General features: G+C 44.4%; 1 protein-coding gene across 1 annotated transcript; it reads right to left on the bottom strand.

Annotated features, from left to right (window-relative positions):
- Positions 1 to 219: 219 nt before the first annotated feature.
- Positions 220 to 11,193, bottom strand: PIK3IP1 (phosphoinositide-3-kinase interacting protein 1). Its single transcript, XM_082697961.1, has 6 exons — positions 10,926 to 11,193; positions 9,844 to 9,960; positions 9,628 to 9,747; positions 8,496 to 8,696; positions 8,320 to 8,398; positions 220 to 1,819 (listed from the first exon to the last, which is right to left on the bottom strand). The coding sequence occupies exons 1-6, from the start codon at positions 11,008 to 11,010 to the stop codon at positions 1,615 to 1,617; spliced, it is 807 nt and encodes a 268-aa protein (XP_082554087.1). The 5' UTR covers positions 11,011 to 11,193; the 3' UTR covers positions 220 to 1,614.
- Between the last annotated feature and the right edge of the window lie 16,732 nt (positions 11,194 to 27,925).

Raw genomic sequence — 27,925 nt, 5'->3', positions numbered from 1 at the left:
CCAGGGTTAATGATAGACATACAGCACTTGCCACACAGGTGTGGACAAGGTAACCAAAACCCAGCCACCTTATAAGAGGAGTGTCCTGGCACCCCATGAAAACTTGGCGATACAGAGTTCTGGGGGTTTTTTTGTTTGTTTTTTAATTTATACAAGTCAAATGCAGAGCAATTTCCTGCACTGTATATGCAGGTATCAGAATGAGGTATATAAAACATGTACACAGAGAAAATGCTTTTATAGAAAAGTAGAAACCAGTAATGTACTGTTCTCTTCAGCATCACTAACACCGAGGGACCCATGAGGCCTAGGTCCCCTCAGCAAACCACTCCCAGAAAGAGTCTGCTGAAGAGAATGGTCCCTACTGACCCTCCTCTCCATGTGGGGCAGTGGAAGGGCTTTGGGAAGGAAGCACTGGATAGGGAGCACTGCTAAGGCCTCCAAGTGTGACATCAGGGCTTGGAGGCCCTGCTGAGCCATTGGCTCAGGGCAGCACAGTGCTGTGGAGAAATGTTACTCTCCTCTTGGCCATGCCAGCAGCTTGCTCTATGACCTTGAGCATTACTTTCCCTCTATGGGCCCCTGTGTCCAAAGACTTGAGGAACCCTAAGGTCCCTTCCAATGGTTCTGATTGTTCAGGAGTTAGCTCTACTACCCTAGCTCTACTACCCCAGAGGAATGCACTGGCCTAGTGGCCAGAGAGCCACCTGCAAACTCTGAGCTTAGTTTCTGAGTTAAGAAGCAGAAGCAGCTCACAATGCCCCACAGTGTAATTCCCATAGGTTAGTTAGCTGTTGTCTTACCCCTGAAAAATGAAGAGGTCATTATCCACCCTGAACAGAGACTGTCTAGGGTACCCCAGGTCCCCCTCAGGTCCTGTGGCTTAAAGCAGCCGCGGATCCTTTTCTGCCCTCTTCCCAAGTGGAATGTTCAATGTGATTCTGAATCCCTTCCCTTCTTTTTGAAATAGAAAGAGTCCCTGGGCCCGGGGCCAGCCCACGGTTATCAAGGCACATCACCACCAACAAGCTGGAGCACCCCCAGGAGCCCCCAGCCTAGATCCTGTTCTCAACCCACAGTTTTGACTTCTGTATGAACTCATTTCTGGTTCTCGGAGGTCAGTTGAGAGTTACATCCCAACTATTTTAAAAACTAAATATATTTTTTAAAATACTACCTCTTGACCCACTTGACCTGAACTATGGATAACAGTATGCGCCACTGAAGCCCACAGAGAACAAATGGAAGGGTGGAGACTGAGGCCATCTTAGATAATAAAGCACAGAGGAGCCTGGGGGAGCTCCTTGTCTGTCCCTGGTTCAGTTCCAGGGCACAGGCAATGTTTGGAAGCCCTTGTCAGCAGCACTGCTGTGTGGGCTGCTGCTGTCTCCATCCATAGGCAAAATCCTGCTCCAAGGGATGGAGGAGGAACACTGGTAAGACCCTGCCTAGCACAACACCTGCTTCTGTTTTAGAATTTAAAAAAAAAAAAAAAAAAAAAAGGTTGAGGGTCGGTTTTAACCACAACAGAAAGTGTAGCTCCTCCCAACTGTAGGAGGAGGGTAGGCTGTCCTGTACCAGTATCTGCCTGGGTTCCTGCCCATTACTGGTGGCTCAGGCCCCAGGAGTGCCCGCCTGACCCATGAGGGGAGCGCTGCCCTCCTGAAGGTCCACTGGAGTCTGGTTGGTGTGGACCACAATAGTCTTCTCATCCACGATCTCACAGGTAGGGTTGGTGAAAGCAGACAAGGGCAGGGTAATTCGCTGCATCTCCCTCTCACACACCTGCTGGTCATGCTGCTCTTTCAGGTCCTTCCCCCTGGCAGGAAAAGAAAGAAGCATTCAGGCTGTGCCTCCCGAGTGGCTTTGCTCATTAAACAGCATTGCTGCACCCAGGAAGAGGCAAGGGCTAAGCATAGTCAGAGCAAATCGGTGGCTGATATCTGAGATTTCCATTCTGCCACACTGCCTTAACAAGAAGCTCCTACACCTGTGGTCTCTGCTTCCTCATCTGTAAAACTGGTGTATAGTAGCATGAACCTCAAACAGCTGCAGACAGGCTCAGTGAAGATAGTGTAGAGGGGAGAGACTGAAAGCAAGATACAGTTTTGTTCTTTCGGCCAAAGGCTCTAAGAGACCCAGAGAACCATCTCAGTGAACCATCTCAGTCCTAACTCATAAAGTTGTGCAGAAAACTGACCTATTCCAAGACAGCTCTCTTATTCTAAAGTTCAAGGAAGATGTGAGCACTGGCTGGAAACAAGGACTGTCCCCAGCCCATGCAGGGGGCAAAAGGGACTAAAGGCTGTTCAGGTCAATAGGAGACAATGAAACAGTGACTATCGGATCCCTCCATGTTCACACACCTTTGAATTCTCATGGTGCTGAGTGACCCAATCAGACCATGGCATTGCCCATTTTATTCAAATGGGAGTGCTCACTCCATGCTAAGAACTTTGTGTACATTATCTCACTTCATTCTTGGCTGAACCCCAGCAATTAGGTCTTATCATTCATTTTAGAGATGAAGTAGTTCAAAGAAGTGAAGGAACTCTCCAGTAACCTAATGGGCTCAAACCCAAGTCCGTTCGACTCCAGCTGATACTCAGGGAAGTTCTGATCTAATCAGGGTCATCCCAAAGAAATGGTGGCACAGGGACTCAAACCTAGTCTTCTGGCTGCACACTTAGGGTCCTTCCCACTGGCCTGGCCCATGCCTGTTCCAGGCCAAAGAATTTGGTGAGTGCCTAGCACACTACACACCAGAACCAATACTCAGGACCCAAATCAGCATACTCTGAAGTCACAACTAGACACATGGGCTCAACTGTCAGAGGAAATCTTCCTAGAAGGAGCCCACCCCAAAGAGGCTTTGAAACAGGCAGCTGATGGATGACCTCAGGGAGAGCAGATGGATTACACATCCATCATATGAGGTACAATGACAAGTTTCTAGAGACTGAGGGATATTGAGAAAACAGCAGGACCGGGAGGGGGTGGAGTCTGCACAGGTGCCTCAGAACTATCTGTAAATCAACCAATTCTATTGCATTCTAATACCAGCTCAGCCTTGGCTGAGTGACACCTGGCAAAACACTTAGCCTTGCTGAGCCTTGGTTTCTTCATCTGTGATATGGGACAATATCTGTCTCAAAATAAGATAATGAAAGAGAATGCATTCTGAAAACAGCAGAACTTCTGTAAAACTCACAGAGGAGGTTATTATGATTTGCCCTGAATATGAGTGACTCACCAAGCCATGTTATCTTAATCTGTTTCCCAAGGAAACTCCTACTGACCAGCCAAGGCAATTATTGTTTATGTGACCTCAGCAGTTCCCCTTCTTTCTGGACCTTAATTTTATCATTTGCAAAACAAGGACTTGGACTTGATAACTTTCAGGGTCCCTGACATGTAAGATTCCTCACATGAGATGTGCTCTGATTGCCTATTTTTTCATTGTAAGGTCACAGAAGGCAAATTTGTGAGCTCATCTCCCTGAGTCACCCTCCGTGACTGAGTATCTGCATATGCAAGCCTGAGGCACTTACCCCATCCTCATCATTAGCCTCTGACTGGATACCACCAACTCCTGCAGCAAAATAATTCCCAGAGCACCCCGAAAGGAAATAGAGGGACATGGGAAGATGGCTGTCTGGCCCAAGTGTATGCCCACTCAGCTTAAGATTCACTTTGACCTCTGCTCATCAATTACAGCTGCCACCACAGAAGGAAATACCTCCTTCCATAATAAAACAAAAGCCAGATTCTTCAAGGTTGCCCAAGTAAGGAAAAACTTGGAAGGTCTGGATTTAATTTTATTAAGGGAACCCCAAGCCAGTAGAAGGCCAAAAGGCAATTAACAAAAGCAGAGGAGTATGCAAGTGTCCTTTGCTGAGGCCTGAATTTCAGAATCTAAGGGGCTGGAGGACGAAGGAAAGTGAGAACTCATACATCCAGTACCTAGTAAGGTGCCAGGAAATGACCTTCCCATTATCCAAGATGAAAAGAGCTACCTACGCACCTACTGGATGCCATGTACTTTACATAGTAAAATTGGTGTACTTCCACACCAATTTTGCAAGATAATATTATCCACATTTTATAGATAAAGAAACTAAGGCTTTGGAGTTGTCCTGCTTTCCTCAGCTACCTTCTTTACCAAACACCTGGCTGTGGCCAGCTATTGATAATGGTCAGGCTGCATCATAAGTCTTTAGGGGACAATATATCAATTCATACTAATGGAGGAGAACAGGACTGGAGGAACAGCCAAGGGTAAAGGAAGGAGGTACTGGGATTTATCTGGATTATAGTCTCATTCATTTAGAAGCCTCAAAACACACCCAACCCAACAGGCCTCCTGTTAATGGTGCTTAGGAGTCTGAGATGCAGAGCCTGTCCCTAGCTCCTGTCAAGATCCAAGAGAGACCACCAGGCCTGCAGTATTGACCATCAAGCAGCTCAGTCCCTTCCTACCGCCTTGGTGGGGGGGAGGGGGTGGGCAGCCAGGCTGTTGTCTGGCAGCCAAGAAGGAACAAAAGGCTTATTCACTGACTCAGCTCCTCTCCTAAGGGGGTGGAGTAGTGTTGACTTACAGTTTTTCCCTTGCCTTTTTATCAGAAAATAAACGCTCCCTGCTCCCTCCGGATAGCACAGAAACCGCTCTTGGGGCAGGGACAGGGAGCTGCAGACTGGCTGGCTGAACCCTGTAGCCTAGACAACCATGACAAAGACCCAACAGGCTGAGCCTTCACCCACCCCCACCTGCGGCCCTACTCCCCTGAGAGGAAGCCTGCTTCCTGCTTGTCCTTCCCAGCCAGGGGAAAGCTCCATCCCATTAGCCTCCTGGTCCTTTGCAAAGTTCAAGGGTTACAGTAATTCTATCTATGACTACAACAGAGCTATGATCAGGAGCTCAGCTGGCCAGAGTCAGCTGGCGTGAATGCAGCTGCTGCCTGCCTCTGACTCCTCTTTGGGGTGATGGAAACACCCCAGACTTCCTTCATGCAACATAGGTTTCTTCCAATTATTCTTTCACTATTTTCCCAGTTGGAAGTAGTGCTGTGCCATACTGCTGCTCAGGAAAAGTTCCTCAAAGTAGCTAAATCTATGCACACAAACCCTATGCCCAAATACACTGTCTAATTTCATCCTCACAACAAACCAAATGGTATCTATTAGGATCCCTGTTTCAGAGATGGGAAGGCAGGTGCAAAGAGGTTAAATCATTTATTTAAGCAAATAGCAGAGCTGGGATTTGAACCCAGTACTGTCCGTAGCCACCAGCAAGTAATATTGTCTTTTTAGGAAACATTAGAACTCAGAGGATCATCACATCTGACCTCCTGCCTTTACACTTTTTACAGATGAGGAAACTGAGGAAACCAGAGAAGGTAAATTACTTGTCCAGTGTCGCACCCAGAATAGGCAGCAGTTCCAAAACTACATCATGGTTCTTTTGACTTCTAGACCCAGCTGTTTTTTCAGTTTCCATTTTTCCTACTATACTTTGCAATTTCAAAGCAAATTTGCATGACGCTGCTGAGACTTGCTGGGCTTTGGGGAGATACTGATAATCCTTGGACACATCTTAACTGGCTATGTAGCTTAGACATGGCACTTAACTCTTCTGGGTCTCAGCAGCTTACTGTAAAACGGTGTAAAAAGTGAGCCTTGTGGGGTGCCTGGGTGGCTCAGAGGGTTGAGCCTCTGCCTTTAGCTCAGGTCATGGTCTCAGGGTCCTGGGATGGAGCCCCGCGTTGGGCTCTCTGCTTGACGGGGAGCCTGCTTCCCCCTCTCTCTATGCCTGCCTCTCTGCCTACTTGTGATCTCTCTGTGTGTGTTAAATAAATAAAAATCTTTAAAAAAAAAAAAATGAGCCTTGTAAGTATGGTCATGAGGCCTGAAATAGATCATCAGAGAAGAACATTCAGTAAGGTTCTATTTATTTAGAAAGCATGCAATAAATGCTGGCCGCTATTATGATTATCTAACCTGACTGGTGTTCTGCTTATATTTAATACTTATGATAATCTTGGGTGGGTGGGTATGGGTGTAAGGAGGGGGATATATCCCCATTCAACAATCAAGAAACTGAAGTTTGGAGGAACAGCAGAACCTACACTCAACAGCTCTTTCCAGGACACACTGTTCTCTGACTTTGGAGAGAGATGGGAGCTGAGAGCTTGCTCTAGCCCACATGTGGTTTCCTGTTACAGTCTGTTCTCAGGGCACTTTTGCTGAGGAAAGGGGTGGTCCGGTGGTTAGTGACAGGGAGTCTGGTGACTTGGTGCCTTGCCCTGAGTTTACAGGACAGTAAATTCTAGGCCTCAGGGCAGTCCTGTGACAACCTAGAGAGCAAATTTAGAAGAAAAAAAGGCCTGGATTCCTTACTGGGCATGAGAGCTGAGCTCAGAATGAAGAACATTTAGTCAGTTCAAGCACCTGGAAACTGTCACAAGATTGGAGAAGAGCCAACTGCTATCCAATGGCTGAGGAAGAAGGAAATATTTCAAGGACTCAACTCAGCCAACAAGTTTGGGTCTGATTATGAACTGCAGGCCAGGGCTACCACATAATTTTCTCTAACTTGCTAAAATGAACAAGCAGGTGTCCCTGGACCTTCCTGTTAACCATTCCACTAAGGGCAATAGCCTCAGAACAGAAGTCAGGAGAGCCTCTTACATCAATACTTGATTCTCTCGGAACCCCTGCTTCCTAAATCATAGAAAACTAGAGAAGGAACCAGGGCTCAGAGAGTGCTAGTACAAGACTCACATTTTACAGAAAAGAAAAAACAGCTATCACTTACTGACCACTTACTATGTGCTACACGTTGAGCTAAGCTCTGCAGTAGGAAACGGAAGCAACTTGTCCAAAATCACACAGATAGTTTGTGGCAAGACTTAAGACTTGGCTCCACCAAATGCTAGGTGTGTGACCTCACACAAGGTACATAACCTCTCTTGTCTGTTTCCCAATGTGTAAACTGGGGATAATAACAGCATTTGCCTCATAAAGGTGATTGTAAGAACTGAGTTAAAGCATGCAAATTGCTTGAAGCAGGGCCTGGCATATGGCAAATGTTCACTTTTGCCACTATTGTTAGCCAACACTTCCCCTTCTTCATCTGTAAAATGAGGAGGGTAACTATACAGTCCCTAAGGACACACTAGTTTTATTTAATGCTGGGTGACCCACCAGGGCTGTAAGCTCAGTCATAGCTCTTACCACTAGAAAATGCAGGCTACCATGTCACTTCCCTTTCAGAAAGCCTTCTCAGACCACAGAAGAGAAATATCACAAGCACTCAGGGCTAGAAGTCAAACCTCCTGATATTGCCCAGACTGGCAAATAATTTTCCTAATGCTGTAAAAATGAATGCAACTCTGACTTATCACCATGCACCCACTATGGACTTTGAGAGCCTTTTCCATAGGATATTTCAGAGAGCCTCTCAAAATGAGCATTTCTCCTCCTGTTGTTTCAGCCACAGGTCAGGTCCCTGAGTTTCCCAGAAACCTCTCTGGCTTTCTCATATCTGGTGATGAATAGCAAACAGGTTCTATGTCCTCCAACTCATTTTTTTCCTCCTGTTCTGAAGGAGATCCCACTTAGGGTCCAGGATATTCAAGCCCCAACTGCAAAAGGAGTGGCTAGGAACCTTTTCTAGTATGATTTTATTTTATTTTTACGTATTTTTTTAAATGGGGAGGGGTGGAAGGAATCTTAACAGGCTCCACACCCAGTGTGATGGAGCCCAACATAGAGCTCAATCTCACAACCCTGAGATCATGACCTGAGCTGAAATCAAGTTGGAGGCTTAACCAACCGAGCCGCCCAGGTGCCCCTCTGGTAGAATTTTGTCACAGAAAGAAAGAAATCAACCTCTGGGACCCTACAATGAGTGTTCAGCCTGATTTCTGCAGTACCACTCACTTCATACCAGGCATTTGGGTTAGACAGTAGAGAATCTGGTATCAAAAGAGCTGGGTTTGAATCTTGGTTCTGCCACTCCCAGGCACTGCAACCGTGAACAAGTCAATTCACCTCTCTGATGAAAGCTTTCTCATCTATAAAGTGGGAAACCAGAGCTCCTACCTAACAAGGCTTTTTGGTGAGGAGTAGAGGCCCCCAAGGAAAAGGTTTGTCCAAGGTCATCTGCTAAAGACTAGAACCAAGTCTATACATCTTAAGCTAGTTTTCCTCTTTCAAACTTCACGTCCTTTTTGGGCATGTATGCCACAAAGAAGGTGGATTTGGCTTTATTCACCTTCTTCCCCTCCTCTCAGAGAGCCCAGAAGAGAAGCTACTGACCTCTTGTAGGTATAACCCAAGACGATGCCAGCTCCAATGGCAATGATGATCACCATCATGGTAATGCCCAGCACATAGCCTGCCAAGGAGAGGGCACAAGGTCCCATTAGCTTCACCCCAGACGATCAGAAAATATTTCTTAATGATCGGCACAGGAGGGGTTGGGACAATCATACCGAGGGTTCCCAGGTCTTTTTTCTCCTTGGAGTTCACCCGCACCCGCTGGCTGATCCCAATCACTGGCTGCACGGCTGCTGCCTCACTCCGGGCAGGCAGGGCGTTGGCAGGAGCGAACAACTGCACCTCCTCTCCACTTGGCACTTCAGATGCCTCCTCAGTTTCTGTTGTGGAGGTTGGAGGGGACAGGGAAGTGGTCTCTGGAGGTGAAGTGTAAAATATGTCTCATTAGAGTGGCCTGAGTGAATTTCACACCTGAAACTGGCCTGGAGTGTTGGGGGATGTAAGGGGAAAGGATTTCACCTTAGGATGCCTACACACACTGAAATCCATCCTTGCCCCAGGGGCGAGATCAGGTCTGAGGGGGCCACACTACAGTTGGGACAAGGCAAATGTGAGAGGAAGGACTAAGAAAGAGCCTCTCTTTCTTTAATCTTTGTTCAAATCCTTGCCGTCTTTCAAGGCCCGGCTCAGTTTGCCGTCTTCTCAAAGGGGTCTCCCTCTGCGCTAGGAAACAATCCATGAATCCACATTGTTTACCAATCACTATGTTATATGCGTTACACATCCATCTAATTTCAGAGAACGGTCTAGCCGCCTCAGGAGCAACCAGCCTTCGCTCTGGAATCTAAGAAACTTCAGATTCAAATCTGGACTCTGCCATGTCCTTCCATATGTCGCTGAACTTCTCTGAGGCTCAGATCCCCGCAAACACCTTCTTTCCAGCGGCGTTGCGAGTAGAGCGCCTAACACACAGCAGACGCTCCACAAAGGACCACTACACACTGAGAAGACTCGCCAAGGGTGTGGGGCTGGGAGTTAAGCCCGGTGAGCTCCCGGAGGCTGCGCACCCAGGAGGGAGAGCGCGGCCAAGAGGTGGGGCCTCGCCTCCCACGGTTGTTTACAAGGCGCTCGCGGAGGATGAGCTCACTCCGAGAGGCGGCAGCGGCCAATGGGCTTTAGGCCCTGAGGCCTGGAGACAGCCCTGGCCAATCGGACGGCGCGGGGGCGGGGCGGGGCCGGCCGGCGACGCGCGGACGCACGTGCGCGGCGGGTGTAACGGCCGCTCCCAGGCCTTCCAGGGCGTGGGGGTTTCGGGGGTCCCCAGGTCTTCGGAGTCCGGGCGGGTACCTGGGCAGCGCAGGTCCTCGCAAGGCCGCTTCTCGGGAGCACCGGCGTTGCCGCTGACGTAGCACCAGGGCCCTAGCGGGTCCTGGTCCGGATTCCGGCAGTAGCTGTGGTTGCCGGCGTCTGGGAGGGTAGAGAAGGCGCCATGAGACGGGGCCAGGACCCAGACCGCGCCCGCCGCCCGCCGCCGCCCGCCCGCCACCCCCGGCGGACACTCACCCCACTCGGGGGCAGACGCCAGGCCGCTCTGCGCCTGCAGCCAGTTGAGGCAGCGCACGCCCGGTGCTGGGGAGGGCTGGTCCGCCCGGTACAGGTGGCCGTTGTCCCAGAAGCAGTCTGTGAGGAAGAGGAGCCCCACCAGACACTGACTGACCGGCAGTGGAGCCGGGCCTACCCTGCCTGGGCGACCACAGGCCCAGCTGGGCTTCCCTGACCTCATGTGGAAAACCCCTGCTGCCTTGATTGATGGGTTGTTGTGAGTCCCGAAAAAGAAGGAAGAGAAAGCGCATCTAAAGCGCCTCTTTGGTGCCCGGCCCTCACTCAGCGGTCAGAGCATGTTAGCTTTGCTTTGCTTTTTGAAAGGCGGAAAGCACTGCACAAGTGCAAGGGGTTGTTATTCTGGAACTTGTGGCCACTTTGGAGGAGTGTGCAGGAGAGGCTTGGGTTCGAGTACCTTTCTGGAGATGTTGGGAGTTTTGAGTCGGTGGGTGGCCGGACCTGAAATTGATCCCTGTGTTGTAATTCCACATTACATAAACTGGGGTATTCCTTTCACGGATATGGCCACACTAGCACTGGCAACACTCCCTCCCAAGAGAATTCTACAAAAGCCTTGATTCAGTCAGGCAAAAGAGAGCCTCAAACTGGAGGGAACCTACCTCATCGCTGCTTGGATGTGACTCCAAACTCCCACTCCCCCCAGCAGGAGAGCATGGGGAAGGCGGGCCTGTGCCCTAACCTTACCATGAAAAGAGCAGGACTTAGGGAGTAGGGGAGATGAATCCCAAACTCCATGCATTCATGAGCCACAGGCAAGGAGAAGGAGAGAAAGTGGCTACTTGCTTTTGTTCTTAATGGCAAATATGGAGCTGCAAACCCTGACAGGGAAAGGAGGAAAAAGAAGAGCAAAAAAAAAAAAAAAAAAGGTGGGGAGGGGGTGGAGAAGTCTTCTTGGAATAAGAGAAACCAGCTAAAAGCTTCATTTCCAGTGATCTTCCTGTCTAGCCTGGCCATGCTTGGGAAACTGCTTTACCCTTTCTACTTCATTAAGTTGCTGTAGGAAGGAAAGATTGTAATCTCACCTCCAGATCCATAGGCTTCTGCTAGGAGCATGTTGCTGATGAGGAATGTTTGCACCCAGGCCAAGAGCATCCTCACCTCCTTCATCTTGCGGGTGATTGACCAACCAGTGTCCAACCGGGGTCGCCTTGGCGTCGGCTCTGCCTCCCAGTCCCAGCCTTGCAGTCAGACCTGCCCTTGTTTTGCTCTTCTGGTAAACAGCCTCTCTTTAGAACTGGGAGCTTCCCAGCTAGCTTGCTGCAGCGAGGTGTTTTTCGGCTGAAAGGCGCCCCCTGGGTCCTAAGCCTCCTATGCCATGCAAGATCACTAAGCCCAGAAAGGAACTCCACCCAGACAAGAGAGGGGCAGAGTTCAGGTTGTACTTAGCAGAGGATCAATTTGAGACCTATAACTACTGCATCCCCAGGGCTTTTCATCTCTTCTGTTTCCATTTGTGTGAGTACAGAAAGAGTAACTCTGTCAAAAGGCTTTGTTGTGGGGAAGAAGGTTTGAAATTATAGTCACAAAGGCAGAACAACTTAGGACATGCTAACTACACAAGCAGGAGGAACTCAAGACCACATAGGGCTCAAATAAGAGAATCCAGGTGGAATTCTTTTTATCCATTTCTGAAAAAAGAAAAAGGGCCTTTGTGGCTTATACATCTTTATGAACACTGACTTTTTTTTTTTTTTTAACAGTATAACTTTGCCAAGATCAGATCAGTCACTTTACATTGCTTATATTTGGGTTTGGGGGGGGGGGTCATGTATAGTAGGAACACAGAAGGGGTCTCTTTAGTTGAAAACACATGTTATACAAACATTGGGACATTCGCTCGGCTGTATTTAATAGTGTACCTTTTCTACAGCCCTGAATTCATATAGAGGAAGTTAAGTCAAATGTTTGACTTTTTTCATCCACCCTGTGGGAAGTCCATTCGCAGTGATTTATATCCATCATTAAACCTCACCACATTCATATGACTTAGGCCTTTTGGAGTTAGGCAGAAGGGTCCTCTTCCTGTTTGGCTGACAGTTTGAGTTCCCAGGCAGTCTTAGTAAATGGAGAGACAGAGCAGAGTGATTCTCCCAAGACTATGTTGTGACTCAGGCAAATCTCAAAATAGAAATAGGAAACTGTTTCGATCTGAGGGCTTGTATCTTTACAGCATAACTTAGGCAGTATTTTATAGGGAGAAGGAAAAAAACTTCACTAACTTTCAAAAGCTTTATCAAGGAAGAAAGCTAATGTCAATCCAACCAATCTGAAGTAAATTTGAATTTACTACAGTCAGATTTCAGATATGGAAAGGACAGAGATAAATTTAATTTACTTTTACAGAAGTTTGCTGACTGTGTTTGATTCCCTCAGTCCATTTAATAAGACGTGTTGCTTTGTTTTTACAGTCGTGCTTCTGTTTCCCCACACAAGCTTCTGATTTTCTGACTCCTGACTTGACCTATGCTGAATATTACACAGAATCTATAAACTTACTCACATATGCATACACACAGGTATGCCAAAATTTTAGGATTTAATTCTAATATATTATTCAGGGGTCTTTTAAAAACACTTATAAATTTTGTAATTTTTTTGAGAACTTACTACATACTAGATACAGTTCCAGATACTGAGAACATATCTGTGAACAAAATACTTGAAACCTCAGCCCTTAGGAGCTTGTATTCTAGTTGGGAAGGATAAGTGATAAATACGTAAAGTGTCAGGTGGTCTTAAGTGTCATGAAAAACAAAGTGAAATGGTCAGGGAGAGAATAACAGGGTGTATTTCATTTGCTAAAAAAAGCTTACATTATTTTTCAGGGAATCTGTAGGATATTTCTAGAGGCAGAAGGCTGGAGGAGAAGGGCTCTTTGCACGATTTTCCTTGAGGATCCTAAATCCTCTTACATCATTGCAAGAGAAGTATAATGTACATCCTGTTTCATCATAAAATATATAGGCTTGAGAAAATGAAAATGAAGTTTTTAATTTCAGAGTAGCAGGGGGTTCTTTTGGATTGATTTCTCAGCATCTAATCTATTGCCTGTGTATGCAGTGAGTGTTCAGTTACCTGATGAAATGCTCTGCAGACTCTGAAGGGTTACTTCTGCCAGATTATAACACTCTCCCCTCTGATTATAATAGACAGGCTATACACAGGCCGGCACTTGTACCATTTTCAGATTATCTATTGAGCCCATGTAGGGGTGCCAGTATTTCTTCCTCAGGATCTCAAACTGCATTACCTGTTGCTGTTATCTAAGGTTTCTATTCAGAAAACTGCTATCTTCAGTAACTTACCTTGATATACAGAGAAACCATATTTTGTGCCATGTGTCTTATCAGGAACAGCACTACCTAGAAACGATATAAGACAGGCTAGAGGAGATTTTTTTCAGCTTAGTCATCTCTGCTTTTTCTCGCCGGTAAGACATTTATCTGCATGATTTGATTTTTTTTTCTAGAATGACAGACTGGTTTCTCAGTCCTTAAAAGGCGTATTCTTTTTTTTTTTTTTTCGTATTCTATTATAATAAGTTCAGTACTTATTCCTTTCTCAGGGAAATCAGATTTAGTTCAGAGATGTGCCTTTCATCATCACTGATGATGCTTTGGTCTTTTTCTTATGATCTAGTTTTGAACTTTCCTCATGTATTGGTGCAATATGGCCATATTTCATGGCCTGTAGTTACTCCAAATTCCGTATTTCTCCCAGAAATATTACTACAATAACAATATGATACAGCACTACTCATATACTCATTTGGGGTTGTGTATATCGTTGAAGACAACATTGTGAAATATAATATTCATATTTTGCTAAATATTTCAGGGATGTTTGATTCTCAGTTTTATATTAAATCATTACTGATCCAGAAAGACAGAGCCATACTGTTAATTCAGGAAATAACCTCCAGAACATTTCCCAAGAAAGATGGGCAGTTCATTTGGATAACAGGGAATGTTAGTGGAAGAGCTCTAATAAGTCTTGAGAATCTTTTTTGTCAGCAAAAAAGGGCTAACATGTTGGTAAAAATCTTTGGAGTAAGATCTAATGAGTTGGCTCCAGCTACTCTCTCCATATAATGTGCTGTAGAAGTAGCTACTGAGATTTTGTTGAAAGATACTTGGGTGTATAATTGCAGACCGAGCAGAGGATGACTTTATGAAGCTTGTTAAGGAAATAATATTCCAATATCTAAACCCCAAGCCCATTTTCTTTGAAAATATGGCCTTCAATGAGTTAGGTTATTTGCATTTTGATACACAGTTAAGTTTTTAATAAATGTTTGAGATAAAGGGGGAAAGCAGAGTACCACACAAACATAAAGGGTCTAATAAGCCTATAGAGGATGGTAATTTTTTAAGGGTAAACAATAAAACAGCCAAGAGGGCTTGTGGATCATAGGTTACCTTCGGAAACAAGACCTTCTACACTGAGGAAATGAGGAGCCACAAAAGCAGAGAACTTGGGAATATCACATAACTGGTTTTGGAAAAATAAAGGGAATAGTAAATTTCTGAATGAGAGTCAATTTTTACTTAGAGGCCAGTCTTAGAAAACATGGGTTTTCACACTGAAGAAAACACAGTCTTCAGTGTTGCAGGGATAACACTAGAGACTATATAAGTTGGCTTATAACACTAAGCTGTTGATATTTAAGGTAAATTAACCCAATAAGCTACAGTGATGCCTCTTTGGGAAGGGAATGTAATATTCTTCAATCTCAGGAAACCAGAGCTGCAGCTTTTAAAATTTATCAACACCTAGTATGCGTTTTAGTGCTGACATTTAAAGCAAGAGAAGCCTTATGCCAAATAGTTAAGGGTGTAGGCTTTGGAAAGACCTAGGTTCCAGTCTCAGCACTATAGTATGGTCTTGGGTAAATTACTTAGCATCTGTAATTCTGTTTCCTCAGCCTGTTCTTACTGTGGTTCAGAGTACAGGTACCAGCGGTGCCTGGGTGGCTCAGTGAGTTAAAGCCTCTACCTTCGGCTCAGGTCATGATCCCAGGGTCCTGGGTCTGAGCCCCGCATCAGGCTCTCTGCTCAGTGGGGAGCCTGCTTCCCCCTCCCTCTCTGTCTGCCTCTCTGCCTACTTTTGATCTCTCTCTGTGTGTCAAATAAATAAATAAATAAAATCTCTTAAAAAAAAAAAAGGAGTAAAGGTATCAATGTCAGAATTCAAATCCCAGCTCTGTCACTTACTGGCTATGTCATCTTAGGGAAACTACTAAGTTCTCTATGACTCTGTTTCCTCAAATGGAGGTTGAGAGAGATTAAAATAGTACATACACCACTAGATTGTTGATGTTCACTCAGCCCTGAATAAATACTAATTGTGTCAGTCTTTGTGTCAGCAACCTCTAACTCTGAAGTACTGAGTATATTTGCTCTCTTCCAGAAACTCAGAATCTGGTCATAAAGATCAGGCTAACACATATGAAAATGAAAATATTAGACGGCATTTGTAAGTAGGTGTTAAGAGTGTGATACAGACAATAAAGGCTTATTGATTCAGTGATTATTAAATAGCCACTGCATACCAGTCAGGCACTAAGCTGAGTACTGAGGATACAACAGTGAACTCTACAAGGTCCTTGTTCTCAAGAAGCTCATAATTTTGTGATAGTGCAGATACTAGTAGGCAAAACAACAGTGAAATAAATGCTACAGTGGATATTAGTACTGGGGGCTGTGGGAATGCACGGGGCGGGTGGGGGGTTATGGCCTAGTTTTAGGATGTTAGAAAAGGCTTAGTGGATAATGTATAATCTGAATGGGGAAGGAGTTGGTGTTCTTGGCAGGTCAGACAATGTGCAGAAGCCTGGAAATGTAGGCTATCAGTATGCTAGTGGGGCAGTCAGGATGGTGATTAAAATGAGGCCAAAAAACAAGCAACCAAAGAGGTGAATACTTGTTGACTAGGTTATGTAGGTCCCTGAGAGTAGACTTTATCCTGAAGGCAATGAGGAGTCAGTAAAAGTTTTAGGCAAGAGAGTGACATGTTTTAACAAGATCACTCAGGCTGAAGAGTAGAGGATTAGAAGAAGCCAAGACAGAAAGACCAGTAAGGAGGCTTTTGGACTAATGTAGGTGAAGGAGAATGGTGGGCCTGGACCCAGAATTAAGTCAAGCTGCTTCAGTTTGAATCCTGCTCTACCACATAATAGCTATGTGACCTTACGAAAGTTACTTAACCATCCTAGGTCTCTTCCTAATCTGAAAACTGATGATAATAAAATTTACCTAAGGAGCTTGCTGTGAGAATTAAAGCATCTAGAACACTCCTGCCTGGCACATAGTAAGTGCTCTACAAATATAGGTAATGAAGCTGAAGAAAGGCAAACTAGGAAGAAGAATAGGTAAGACCCTATTACTGAGGGATGTCAGTAGCAAGTAGGAGAAGCCAAGGAAATTGGTTTCTGGGTTTAGAAACTTAGGAGATGGTGGTGTCATTCATTGAGATAAGGAACAAGGGGAAAAGCTGGTTTGGGGGAGGCTGAGAAAAAGCAGCCAAAGATGGGTAGATTGCAATCAGGAGAGTGCGGTGGTAGAGAAGCTAAAGAAAGAGTATTGCAGGAAGGAGGGAGTGGTCAACATTGTTAAATGCTACTAGAGGGTCACTTAAGAACTAAAAAGAGAGGCGCCTGGGTGGCTCAGTGGGTTAAAGCCTCTGCTTTCGGCTCAGGTCATGATCCCAGGGTCCTGGGATCGAGCCCCACATTGAGCCCCACATTGAGCCCCACATGGAGTCCCACGTCGGGCTCTCTGCTCAGCAGGGAGCCTGCTTCCCCCTGCCTCTCTGCCTACTTGTGATCTCTGTCAAATACATAAATAAAATCTTAAAAAAAAAAAAAAGAACTAAAAAGAATCCATTGGTTTTAGCAACAAGAAAACCATTAGTGATTTTGTCAGGAGGAGTTTTGTTTGGGTGGGGCTGTTCAGGGGAGCTAAATGTATGGATTACAGAAGGAAAAGGAGATGATGAAGGGAGAATGTGAGAATGGACAACTGCCTAAAGAAGTTCAGCTGAATAGGACTGGAAGTGGCCAGAAGGATTATGGGCAAGCCTGACATTGGACCCAATACACTGATCTCACCTACCGGTGGTAGTTCTCTAAATGGTTGTGCCTCCATTCTAATTAACCCATAGCTATGCAAGGGAGGTTGAGAGGGGGAGCTGATTTGGGGATAAATAATGGATTTGGCCTCAGGATTTTGAATTTGATATATGCATGTAGAAATGCCCAGCGAGCAGTTTGATATGGAACTAATGGACAGAAAAATCCCAGTAAGATGCAGGTTAGTGGGATGAACTAAGGAGGTACCAGAACAAAAGGAGGCTGAGAAGAAGGCACAAAGGAACTCTGGATCTAGACTTAGAACTCATGAGCACAATGAGAGTGTGTGAAATCCATGAAGGCAGGTGCTGGTGGGTAGGAAATGGGTCTCAAAGTGGAAGTGAGAAACCAAGCCAAGAGAATTCACAATAAACAGAGTTGCTCAGAGATGGAGCCCAGCAGTTCTAAACTGTCAGGGAGAGGGAGCAGGAAAGGAAAGTCCCGAGTTTGGAGTTGGAACAATTGACCTTGGCATGGGCTCTATGGGTTAACTTGAGGAAGGCAACACTTTTGTCCTATTTGTTCTGTCTTCAAAATGTAAAAAGAACATTCATCTGTGTATTTCAGGTGTGCCAAGCCTGGACTGTGGTGTGTGTTAGTTTGTTTTAAGATTTTATTTATTTATTTGAAGGACAGGGAGAGAGAGCGAGTGAGAGAGAGAGAGAGAGAGAGAGGGAGCACAAGTGGGGTGAGGGGCAGAGGGATAAGCAGACTCCCCACTGAGCAGGAAGCCTGATTTGGAACTTGATCCCAGGACCCTGGGATCATGACCTGAGCCAAAGGCAGACGCTTAACCGACTGAGCCACCCAGGTGCCCCTGGACTGTGATATTTACCATGAATTACAGGTAATGATTAATTTATCATTTAGTGTTGTAATTAGCATTTGTATTTACATAAACAATGTAAGTCTGATGTTTATCTATTAAATATATGCTGGGTCTGGGAGTAGCAAGGTACCTGGGAAAATATGTCTGTTCCACCTTTAGAATCCTGGTATTTCTTTCTCCTGTTAGTATTTAATTCTCTCAGTCCTCAAACAGCTCTTGAGTATCTTCTGTGTCAAGCACTGCTTTTCCTTTTATTATCCATCTCAGTTCCCTCCTGGGTGTCTCTATCATGTTGCACAGTCACGTGAACTATTCTCTTCAAAACTTCCTTTACCTATCTTTTCTCATGGTTGTCTCCAGTCCCTCTCCTCTTAAGAGAGATCCTCTGAAGGATTTGTATGTCAGGGAATGCTAATATATGTTATATATTCTTCAGACTCTGTTACAGTGAAATGGAAAAAAGAAAAAAGGAATCCCAAACAAGATCACAGAACAATTGTGGCTGGAAGGAAATGCAAGGACAGGAGAAATCAACATCTTGGTACTTTGAGACCCAGACATAAGAGATTGCTGCTCTAATTACCTCCGTGAAGCTCAGATAACAGAAATGAGCAGTATTATAGGCACGAGGGGGTGTCGTAAGTGAACTCAGATTGGTCCCAGCATGGCAAGACCCTGAGTTCAATAATAGAAGGTTAAGTACCAGCTTCAAACACTCAGTGTGTTCTCTGAGTTCCTAATGATATTTCTACCTGGAGCTTTCTTTTACATTTACCTTAATGGCTCAGTTGGAAGCCAGCCATCCCTGCTAAGTGTCTTGAGTTTTATGCAGTATTGGCAGCAACTTCCTTATTATCCTGACATTAGAAATAGAAATTCTGCCCAGTTGCAGCCACATTGTTGATACCTCGGCAGTGGTGGAACATTTCCACTTTCTAGGATCTTGTCCTCTCCAACACTGAGTGGCCTAACCTTTTGTCACCTTCATAAGTCATCAGATTTAGGAGAAAGGCTCCCATTCCTCGAATAGCTCTGCCATTAGGCTAGTAACAACCTTTTTGCTCTGAGTTTCTGCTATCTTGGATATAGTAGGGAAATCTCCCATAAACATTAAATTGTTAATGTATGTAAAGCATTTGGAAGAGCACCTCACATGTTAAGAACTTCTGCTGTTATTATTAATGTTGTTGTTGTTACTGCCACCATCTAGGATCAGAAGCTAGAGCCAAGCTGAACCTCTGATTTTGCTCCTATTTTGCTGGATAGTTTAAGCAAGTCCAAATTATCTGAAAATGGAATTGAAAATATTTGGTTTCCTCTGTTTTATAGCCATTGTCAGCTCAAAGAGTCTTAAAAAGGTCAAAACATTATCACACTAGTATTTTTACTTACTAGAGCTTTAATAGCTCATCTCTGGATTTCTTTTTATTTTTTAAGATTCTAACTATATATTTGAGAGAGAGAGAGGGAAGCACAGAAATAGAGTGAAAGGGAGAAGCAGACTCCCCAGCCCAATATGGGACTCGATTGCAGGACCTCAAGATCACTACCTGAGCCAAAGGCAGACGCCCAACTGTCTGAGCTACCCATGTGCCCCTCCTCTCTGGGTTCCTAAGAAACTATAGTCCTCCCTTGCCAGTGAGTTGGATAATCCAGCAATCTCTGCCTAGAATGATGTACATTTTATCCAGCCATCCAATATTTACCAAATAGTAGCTCAAATTGTGGCAGTAATAAAAGCATCATCACTAACATTTATTGAGCACTTAGTATGTGCCAGATACTGTTCTAAGAGGTTTTTTAAATTAAGATTTTATTTATTTATTTGAGAGTGAGAGAATGAGTGGGAGAGAAGGAGAGGGAGAAGCAGACACCCTGCTGATCAGGGAGCCCGATGCAGGGCTCAATCACAGAACCCTGGGATCTTTTTTTTTTTTTTTTTTTTTTTTTAAGATTGAAATATTTTTTTAAAGATTTTTAAAGAATGAAAGACCTTGGCGGTCTGGGTTCTGTAATGGCTAGGGGTTTGGTATACAGTTGTGGATCAGGGATGAGATGGAAAATGATGATGACAAATGAGTTGCAAAGAGATGGAAGCAAGCTTTCAGATTTCAGTATATCCCTGCACCATTAAGACCAACGACACATTTAAAACACATTTAGGGGTGCCTGGTTGGCTCAGTCAGTTAAGTGTCAGCTTTCAGCTAAGGTCAAGATCTCAGGGTCCTGGGATCAAGCCCCACATCAGGTTCCCCACTCAGCGGGGAGTCTGCTTCTCCCTCTCTATCTCCTTCAGCTCCTCCCTTCCCCAGCTCATTCTCTCTCTCTCAAATAAATGAAATCTTTTTTTTTTAAATGTAATGAACTTTAGGAAAATTTATCAAAAAACTTATGAATGCTCTACTTGTTAAAATTGAGCTATAATTCACATACTATAAAATTCAATTTACAGCTACAATTGAACAGTTTTTAATATATTAACAAGGTCGTGCAACTATCATCACCATCTTAATTCCAGAATATTGTCACCACTCCAAAAAAAAAACTATCTGTTAGCATTCACTCTCCATTCTCCTTGATCTACTTTCCCTTTCTTTAGATTTGCCTATGCTGGACATTTCGTATCAATGGGATCATACTACATTTGACCTTTTGTGTCTGGCTTCTTTTCCTAGAAGTAATGTGTTTGAGATTCATCTGTGTTGCAGCATGTATCAGTACTTCATTCCTTTTTTTGGCTGAATAATATCCCTTGTATGGGTATACCACATTTTCTTGACCCATTAATCAGTTGGTGGTTTTTTCCACATTTGGCTATTATAACTAATGCTGCTATGAACATTCATGTACAGGTTCTTGCTCGATATTTGTTTTAATTTGGGAGGGGGGATATATTCCCAGGAGTGGAATTCCTGGGTAATTCTGTGTTTAACTTTCTGAGGAACTGCCAGTCCACAGTGACTGCTCCTTAACATTTTTTTTTTTTTTTTTTTTTTTTTATTAATTTATTTGACAGAGAGAAAGATCACAAGTAGGTGGAGAGTCAGGCAGAGAGAGAGGAGGAAGCAGGCTCCCGCTGAGCAAAGAGCCCGATGCGGGGCTCGATCCCAGGACACTGAGATCACGACCTGAGCCGAAGGCAGCAGCTTAATCCACTGAGCCACCCAGGCGCCCCTGCTCCTTAACATTTTAACCAACAATGTGGGAGCGTTAATATTTCTCCATATCCTTGCTAACACGTGTTATTCCCACTCACCCCCCCCACCTTATTTTATTATTGTCATCCTAGTGGGGTAAAGTGGTATCTTATTGTGGTTTTGATTTGCATTTTCCTCATAACTAATGACAAGATGTTGAGTGTCTTTTCACGTGCTTGTTGCTCATTTATCTTCTTTTTTTTTTAAGATTTTATTTATTTATTTATTTGACAGACAGAGATCACAAGTAGGCAGAGAGGCAGGCAGAGAGAGAGGGGAAGCAGCCTCCCCACTGAGCAGAGAGCCCAATGCAGGGGCTCAATCCCAGGACCCTGGGATCACGACCTGAGCAGAAGGCAGAGGCTTAACTCACTGAGCCACCCAGATGCCCCCATTTATCTTCTTTGAAGCAGTTTTTATTACAGTCATTTGCCCATTTTTAAATTGGGTTGCTTGTCTTCTTTGTTATTGAGTTGTAAGGGTTCTTTATACATTCTGAATAGACTTTTATCAAATATGAGATATTTTCTCCCAATCTATGGGTTATGCTTTCACTTAAATTTTTTTTACAGACTTATAAAGATTTATTTATTGATATAAGAGAGAAGCAGAGAGAGTGTGTGAGCAGGGAGAGAGGGAGAGGGGGAGAAAGAATCTCAAGCAGACTCTCCACTGAGTGAAGAGCCCACCATGCGGCTCGATCCCAGGACCCTGAGAGCATGACCTGAGCCCAAATCAAGAATTGGACACTCAACCCACTGAGCCACCCAGACACCCCTTTTAAGTTTTTATTCATTTATTTATTTGTTTTTAAAAATAATTTTTTAAAAGATTTTGTTCATGTATTTGACAAAGAGAGGGAGAGAGAGAGCACAAGTAGGCAGAGCGGCAGGCAGGGGAAGAGAGAGAAGCAGGCTTTCCACTGAGCAGGGAGCCTAATGGGGCTGGATCTTAGGACCCTGGGATCATGATCTGAGCTGAAGGCAGATGCTTAATTACTGAGCCACCCAGGCGCCCCTAAAATAATTGATTTTTTAAAGTAATCTCTATACCCAACGTGGGGCTTGAACTCATGACCTTGAGATCAAGAGTCACATTCTCTACTGACTGAGCCAGCCAGGCACTCCAGTGCTCTCATTGTCTTTTTTTTTTTTTTTTTAAAGACTTTATTTGATTATTTCTTTACTTGAGAGAGAGAGAGAGAGAGAGAATCTCAAGCAGATTCCACATTGAGTGTGGAATCCCACATAGGGCTCAGTGTGAGCCTTGATCCTGAGACCCTGAAATCATGACTTGAACCAAAACAAAGAGTTGGACGCTGAATCTATTGAGCCTCACAGGTGCCCCCCACTTTTATTTTGAAGATTTATTTATTGGGCCCCTGGGTGGCTCAGCTGGTTAAGCATCTGCCTTCAGCTCAGATCATGATACCAGGGTCCTGGAACAAGTCCCGGACTGGGCTCCCTGCAGAGTCTGCTTTTCCCTCTATCCCTCCCTCGAACTGGTGCTCTCTCTCTCTCTCAAATAAATAAATAAAATCTGATTTTTATTTATTTGAGAGAGAGAGAGAGAGACCACAAGTAGACAGAGAGGCAGGCAGAGGGGGGCGGGGGGAAGCAGTCTCCTTGCTGAGCAGAGAGCCCAAAGTGAGGCTCAATCCCAGGACCCTGAGATCATGACCTGAGCCGAAGGCAGAGGCTTAACCCACTGAGCCACCCAGGCACCCCTAAAATCTGATTTTTAAAAAAAGATTATTTATTTATTTGAGAGAAAGAGCACAAGCAGGGGGAGGGGCAGGCTCGCCGCTGAGCAGGGAGCCCAGTGCTGGGCTCCATCCTAGGATCCTGGGGTCATGACCCAAGCCAAAGGCAGATGCCCAACTGACTGAGCCACCACCCCCCCTTTTTAAAAAGATTTTATTTTTAAGTACTCTCTACACCCAACATGGAACTCAAACTCATAACCCCAAGTTCAAGAGTCCCAAGCTCCATCCATCAACTGAATCAGCCAGGCACCCCTGCTTTCACTTTATTGATAGCTCTTTGATGCATACAAGTTCTAAATTTTGATGAAATATAGTTGTTTTTTCTTTGGTTGATTATACTTTTAGTGTCATATTTTGCATATGTCTATCCAACTGTCCCAGTACCATTTGTTGAAAGACTATCTTTTCCCCCATTAAATGGTCTTGGTACCTTGTGGAAAATCAATTATCCATAGATGTATTATTTTATTTCTGGATTCTCAGGTCTATTCCATTGATATATATATTTATTATCCTTACACTGGTACCATGTTGCTTTGATTACTATAGCTTTGTGACTTCTCTACGTTTATTACTGCAAGCATGCTTCTGAGTACATTTGTGTATTGTGATCAGTATTTTGTATTTTTCTTCTCACTTTTTTGGGAACACAAATTTCTTTGTGGATCATTTGTATAATCAGTACTCTAGTCATTTAAAATAATTATGAAGTGTCTGTTTTATTTCCTCGCTGTGCTGGGCTATTTTTGTTAAGCTCTTATTTCACCCTGTTTTCTGGGTTGCTTTTAACTTTTCTAGATAACCTTGTTTTTGCACTGTTTCTTCTGGACCCAGATTCATTAGCTATCAAGCGTCATCCCCCTAATGTCAGAGAATGCTGGCTGCTGTTTTTAGGTCATCCTCATAGAAACACAGACTACTCCCATCTGCCTCAGCTCAGACCCAATACTTCCTGCCAGTTGTGAGTTGAGTCTCTGGGATAGGAGGCCTGCTAAGAAGACCTCTTTCTTAAAGCAGAGCTCTCCAGAGATCAAGAGTGGCACCAACCTTACAATCTACTGTAGGCTTATTTGTAAATAACCATTCCTGAGATGTCATACTGATGAGACACATGGGAAAGAACCGGTCTTTTGAATTTTTCTCATGCTGCCAAAACAAACATTCACAAGTACAGTTTCCATATGTAATATGTCCTTGTCTTGAGAAAGGAGGAGTTTCCAGGGATTATGGGATTTGTTCAAGGTTGTCCGGTGACCTTACATTGCTACTGGGAACAGAATTAATCCTTGACTCTCACTGATCCCCACACAACTCCTTCCTTATGGGGCAATAGAAGATAGAATTTACTTCTCAGTATTTTCCCCAAGGGAGGTTTTGAGTTTCTTCTTCCCCGCTTTGGTAAATAACACAGGTAAGGAGCCTCAGTGAATAACTTGCATTCATTGTGCCATTCTTTGAAGGATCAGAATCCTAGGCTCTGGCAACAGACCTCTGAGAGAAGTGGGGACAGAGAGAAAATCTCCACAGCCTCAGTGTGTTCTGTACTCTTCGAAAATTTTGGATGAACAGAGATGCTCAGTTTTCTCCCATAACAAATATGGTGTCTTCTGTGAAACTTGTCTGTAGTGGTATTGACCAAGTTGTTGGTACATATGAACTTTTCCTATGAGAGTTTTCAAAGATATGCAAAAGTAGAGAGAATAATATAATGAATTAGCAGTTACCTGCCACCCAGCTTGTGGAATCATCAGCATGTGGCTAATCTTGTTTTATCTCTACTTCCATTATTTTGAAACAAAATCAGTATATTGACCAAGTTTTCAATTTCTAGTTGTTGAAGCAATTTCTCTTAGATACTGTGATGTGTGCTGTCATTTAGATTGTTTTTAGCAGTTTTACTGGGCCTCACATTCTTTCTCTGGCAGTTTTTTGCATTGGTAGAATCAAAGGAATTTTCTGGCCTTAAACTCTGTTCTTTTGTCTCTCCCACTCCCAGAGTTCTTTAAAACTGTCCTGCATCTTCACTTTGATTCAAGTGCCTAGACCTCTACTTACCTATTCTCCCTCCTAGTTCACTAACCCTAAGGGACTTCCAGCAGTCTTTGTCAATAATTACTGTATATGCAGTACCTAGGCTGGCATGTAGTAGATGCTTAATAAACAGTTGTTGATGACTGAATAGATGAATTCCTTTTGGCTTTCCACTCACCTGAATGTCACAATCAATTGTTTTAACAGTGCACTTGGTTCTGTGTATCTTAAATGAGGAGAAAATTACCTGAACCACTTGAGAAGTAGCTTTTGTCCTTGACCCCTTTTGTTTCACTGAAGAATCCGGATTTTCCTGGCTCCCCCTGCTGGTCTCTCCCGGGTAGTTGCATATAGGTGCCTCTGGTGGCAAAGAATTGGAGCCAGAGCCAGGTTCTGCCAAGGGAAAATAGAACAATGTTGTGGAGTGCCCTAGCCAGTCCAGGCAGGTCTGAGGAGGAAGAGAACAGCTTGTTGAAAACAGTTCAGGGAAGTGCAACTTTCTGTATAAGGGGCAGGGAAGGTAACCCAATGCCAGCTAAAGTCAGAAGAGCGGGGTTGGGGCCTGTAGCACATGAAGACAGGAGTACCATGATCACATGTACCCATAAATGAGGTGGTCATTATGTGGGGATCAGCCTCTATGTTAAAGAGAATATATACATGCTCCTTCTCTCCTTAAGACAAAGCTCCCTGAGGTCAGACACAATTATCCTGCAAGTTGAATGGCTACTGAGTTTTCTTTTGGCCTCCTGTGAAAGTTGAACCAAGTGGGGTGGCAAATGTAGATGGGAGCATCCCTAGAGTTCTTGGTCTTATGTGACCTCCATCTCCCAGCTCTTAAGACCAGTAACATCTCTGGGGATTCCCGGGTGTATGCTCTGCTGGGTCCTCCTCCCACCACCCTCTGTAAATACAATAAATGCCCCACACCTACCCACTTCCTAAGTCACATTTCTCGGTTGTTTACATGTATTTGTCTTTACCGCAGTTCACCTTCCCAGAAAGTGGGCTGTGGCAGAATGTATGTTGCCAGACTCCAGCCTGCTATAGACATCAGGAAGAGCATCAGAGATGGTCAGACACTACGGGCGAATCCCCTCCTCTTCTGTCCAACCCCAAACTCCAAGTGCCAGGATAATTACCACTTAAAGTTGAACATAGAAATGGGCTTTGTTACACTTCAGGACCTAGAAGGAAGCATGTGATTTTCCCCAATACACAAAGAAGGGAACCCAATCCAGAAGAACCCAAGGGAATGAAAATTGCCACTGGACTTGGGCAGGTTTATCTATGAAATGGTCATTATAAAGAAATGCTTGGAAGGAATTAATTTCTTTACTTGGTATTAGGAATATAACCCTGGGCAAAGTCCTGCATTTTAGTGGGAGAAAGCATACCATAAACAGATAAATATGTAACATGTCAGGGGTGCTAAATGCTAAGAAAGGGGAAAAAGCAGAAAAGAGGGATAAAGAAAGAGTGTGTTGTTCTAAATTTGGTGATCAGGGAAAACAACTCTGCTGAGGTGAGGGAGCAAGTCCCGTGATCATCTGGAGAAAGACTATTCATGCCAGAGGAACGAGCGAGTACAAAGGCCCCGAGGCAGAAGGATACTTGGCTTGTGGGAGGAACATTGAGAAGATGGAGCAGCTGGGGCTAGTTGAGCGAAGGAGAGAGTGGTAGGAGCAAGGTCAGAGAGGAGACCAGTGCCCAGATCATATGAGGCCTTGTACACCTTGGCAAGGGCTTTGGGTTTTACTTTGAGTGAGATGGAAAGCCACCGAAGGGTTTGGAAGCAAAAGTAATGTGAACCAGCTTAGGTTTGACAAGGCTTACTCTGGCTGCATTGTGGAGCTGATCACAGGGAAGCAAGAGTAGAGAAGGAAGACCAATTGGAGGACGGTTGCCCGAGAGAGGTGAGATGGCTTGGACGGGTAGTAGTAGAAGTGGGAAGAAGCTACTGACTTGTACTTTTGGTTTAAAAGTCAGCACAGTCAGCTGAGGGATTGGATGTGAGTGGGGTGTGAGAGAAGGAGAGGGCCACAGCTACTCGCAAAGGTTTGGCCTGCATCACTGGGAGGATGAAGTTGGTCTTTAACTGAGACGGGGAAGACTGGATGAAGAGCTGGGAGGGGTGGGGAGGTGATATTCACCAGTTCTGTTTCTACCTATTAAGTGAAATACCTATTTGATCTCTGAGTGGCGGTATCCATTTCAAGTAATAGTAGACATTCCGAATAATAGGCTCCTCAAAGTAATAATAGAGAATATTGTTTACGTAGTTTCAGCTTTACATGTTGAACTTTACATATTCAACTTTGCAGTTGATAGTGCTCCCACATATATTATTTTATTCTGTTTCCACACCACCCACATAACAGCATCTGTTTTCTTTCTATTTTACAGGTAAGGAAGGTGAGATTCAAAAAGTTCTGCACAAGAGAGCCAGTGTTTTGATGGTGCCAGACAGAGGAAGATGGCAACCAGCAGCCAGTTAGCCTTGAAGAGCAGCGGCCAACCATGAGAGAGACCATGGCTTCCCCATGGCTATCAGATAGGAAGACCTGGGCCTCCCTAGCCCTTTCCCCAGCCCTCTCACGGAGAGGAACCAGCAGGGAAGTCGAGGACAGCCTGTGTTCCTCCACCCTCGCCTCAAACCACCAGAGCCACGGCCAGGTCTAGCTCCCTGGGGAGGCAGTGGGGCAGGCACTTTGAAGGGGAACTTGAGATGGACATTTCAAAAATGAGTATTTTTATTGTGTAAACATTTAAAATTAATCTTAAACACCAGAAGGAGACTGATTATTCTAATTCCTGGAAATAGCGTCCATCATTAAAGCCTACCCAGTGAGAAAAGGGCAGGTGACATTTTGTTACTGAGGGCAGCTATTGAAAAAGACCCAAAACCTTCAAGTTTATACGGGAGAAGATTCTGGAATAAACCAGTAGCAACTGCATTTCTTTCCAGTCTTTTCCCATGTATCTTTTTAACATTGTTCACATTTTACCACATAGGTAATTTTGTTTTTCCATAACCTGCTGTTATCTCATCACTACTTTTTTTTTTTTTT

Source organism: Mustela nivalis (assembly GCF_964662115.1).
Source record: "Mustela nivalis genome assembly, chromosome: 14".
Taxonomy (NCBI): Eukaryota; Metazoa; Chordata; class Mammalia; order Carnivora; family Mustelidae; genus Mustela; species Mustela nivalis.
The sequence above is the reverse complement of the archived record's forward strand: the minus strand, read 5'-3'. Positions and strand labels throughout refer to the sequence as shown.

What these genes read in the sequence shown, in the direction of transcription:
- PIK3IP1 (XM_082697961.1), bottom strand. Translation starts at nt 11,010, where the DNA reads ATGAAGGAGGTGAGGATGCTCTTGGCCTGGGTGCAAACATTCCTCATC. An exon ending in CGAGGACCTGCGCTGCCCAG is followed by an intron (nt 8,697 to 9,627) that starts GTACCCGCCCGG and finishes CTTCACCTCCAG; the next exon opens with AGACCACTTCCCTGTCCCCT. An exon ending in AAAAGACCTGGGAACCCTCG is followed by an intron (nt 8,399 to 8,495) that starts GTATGATTGTCC and finishes TCTCCTTGGCAG; the next exon opens with GCTATGTGCTGGGCATTACC.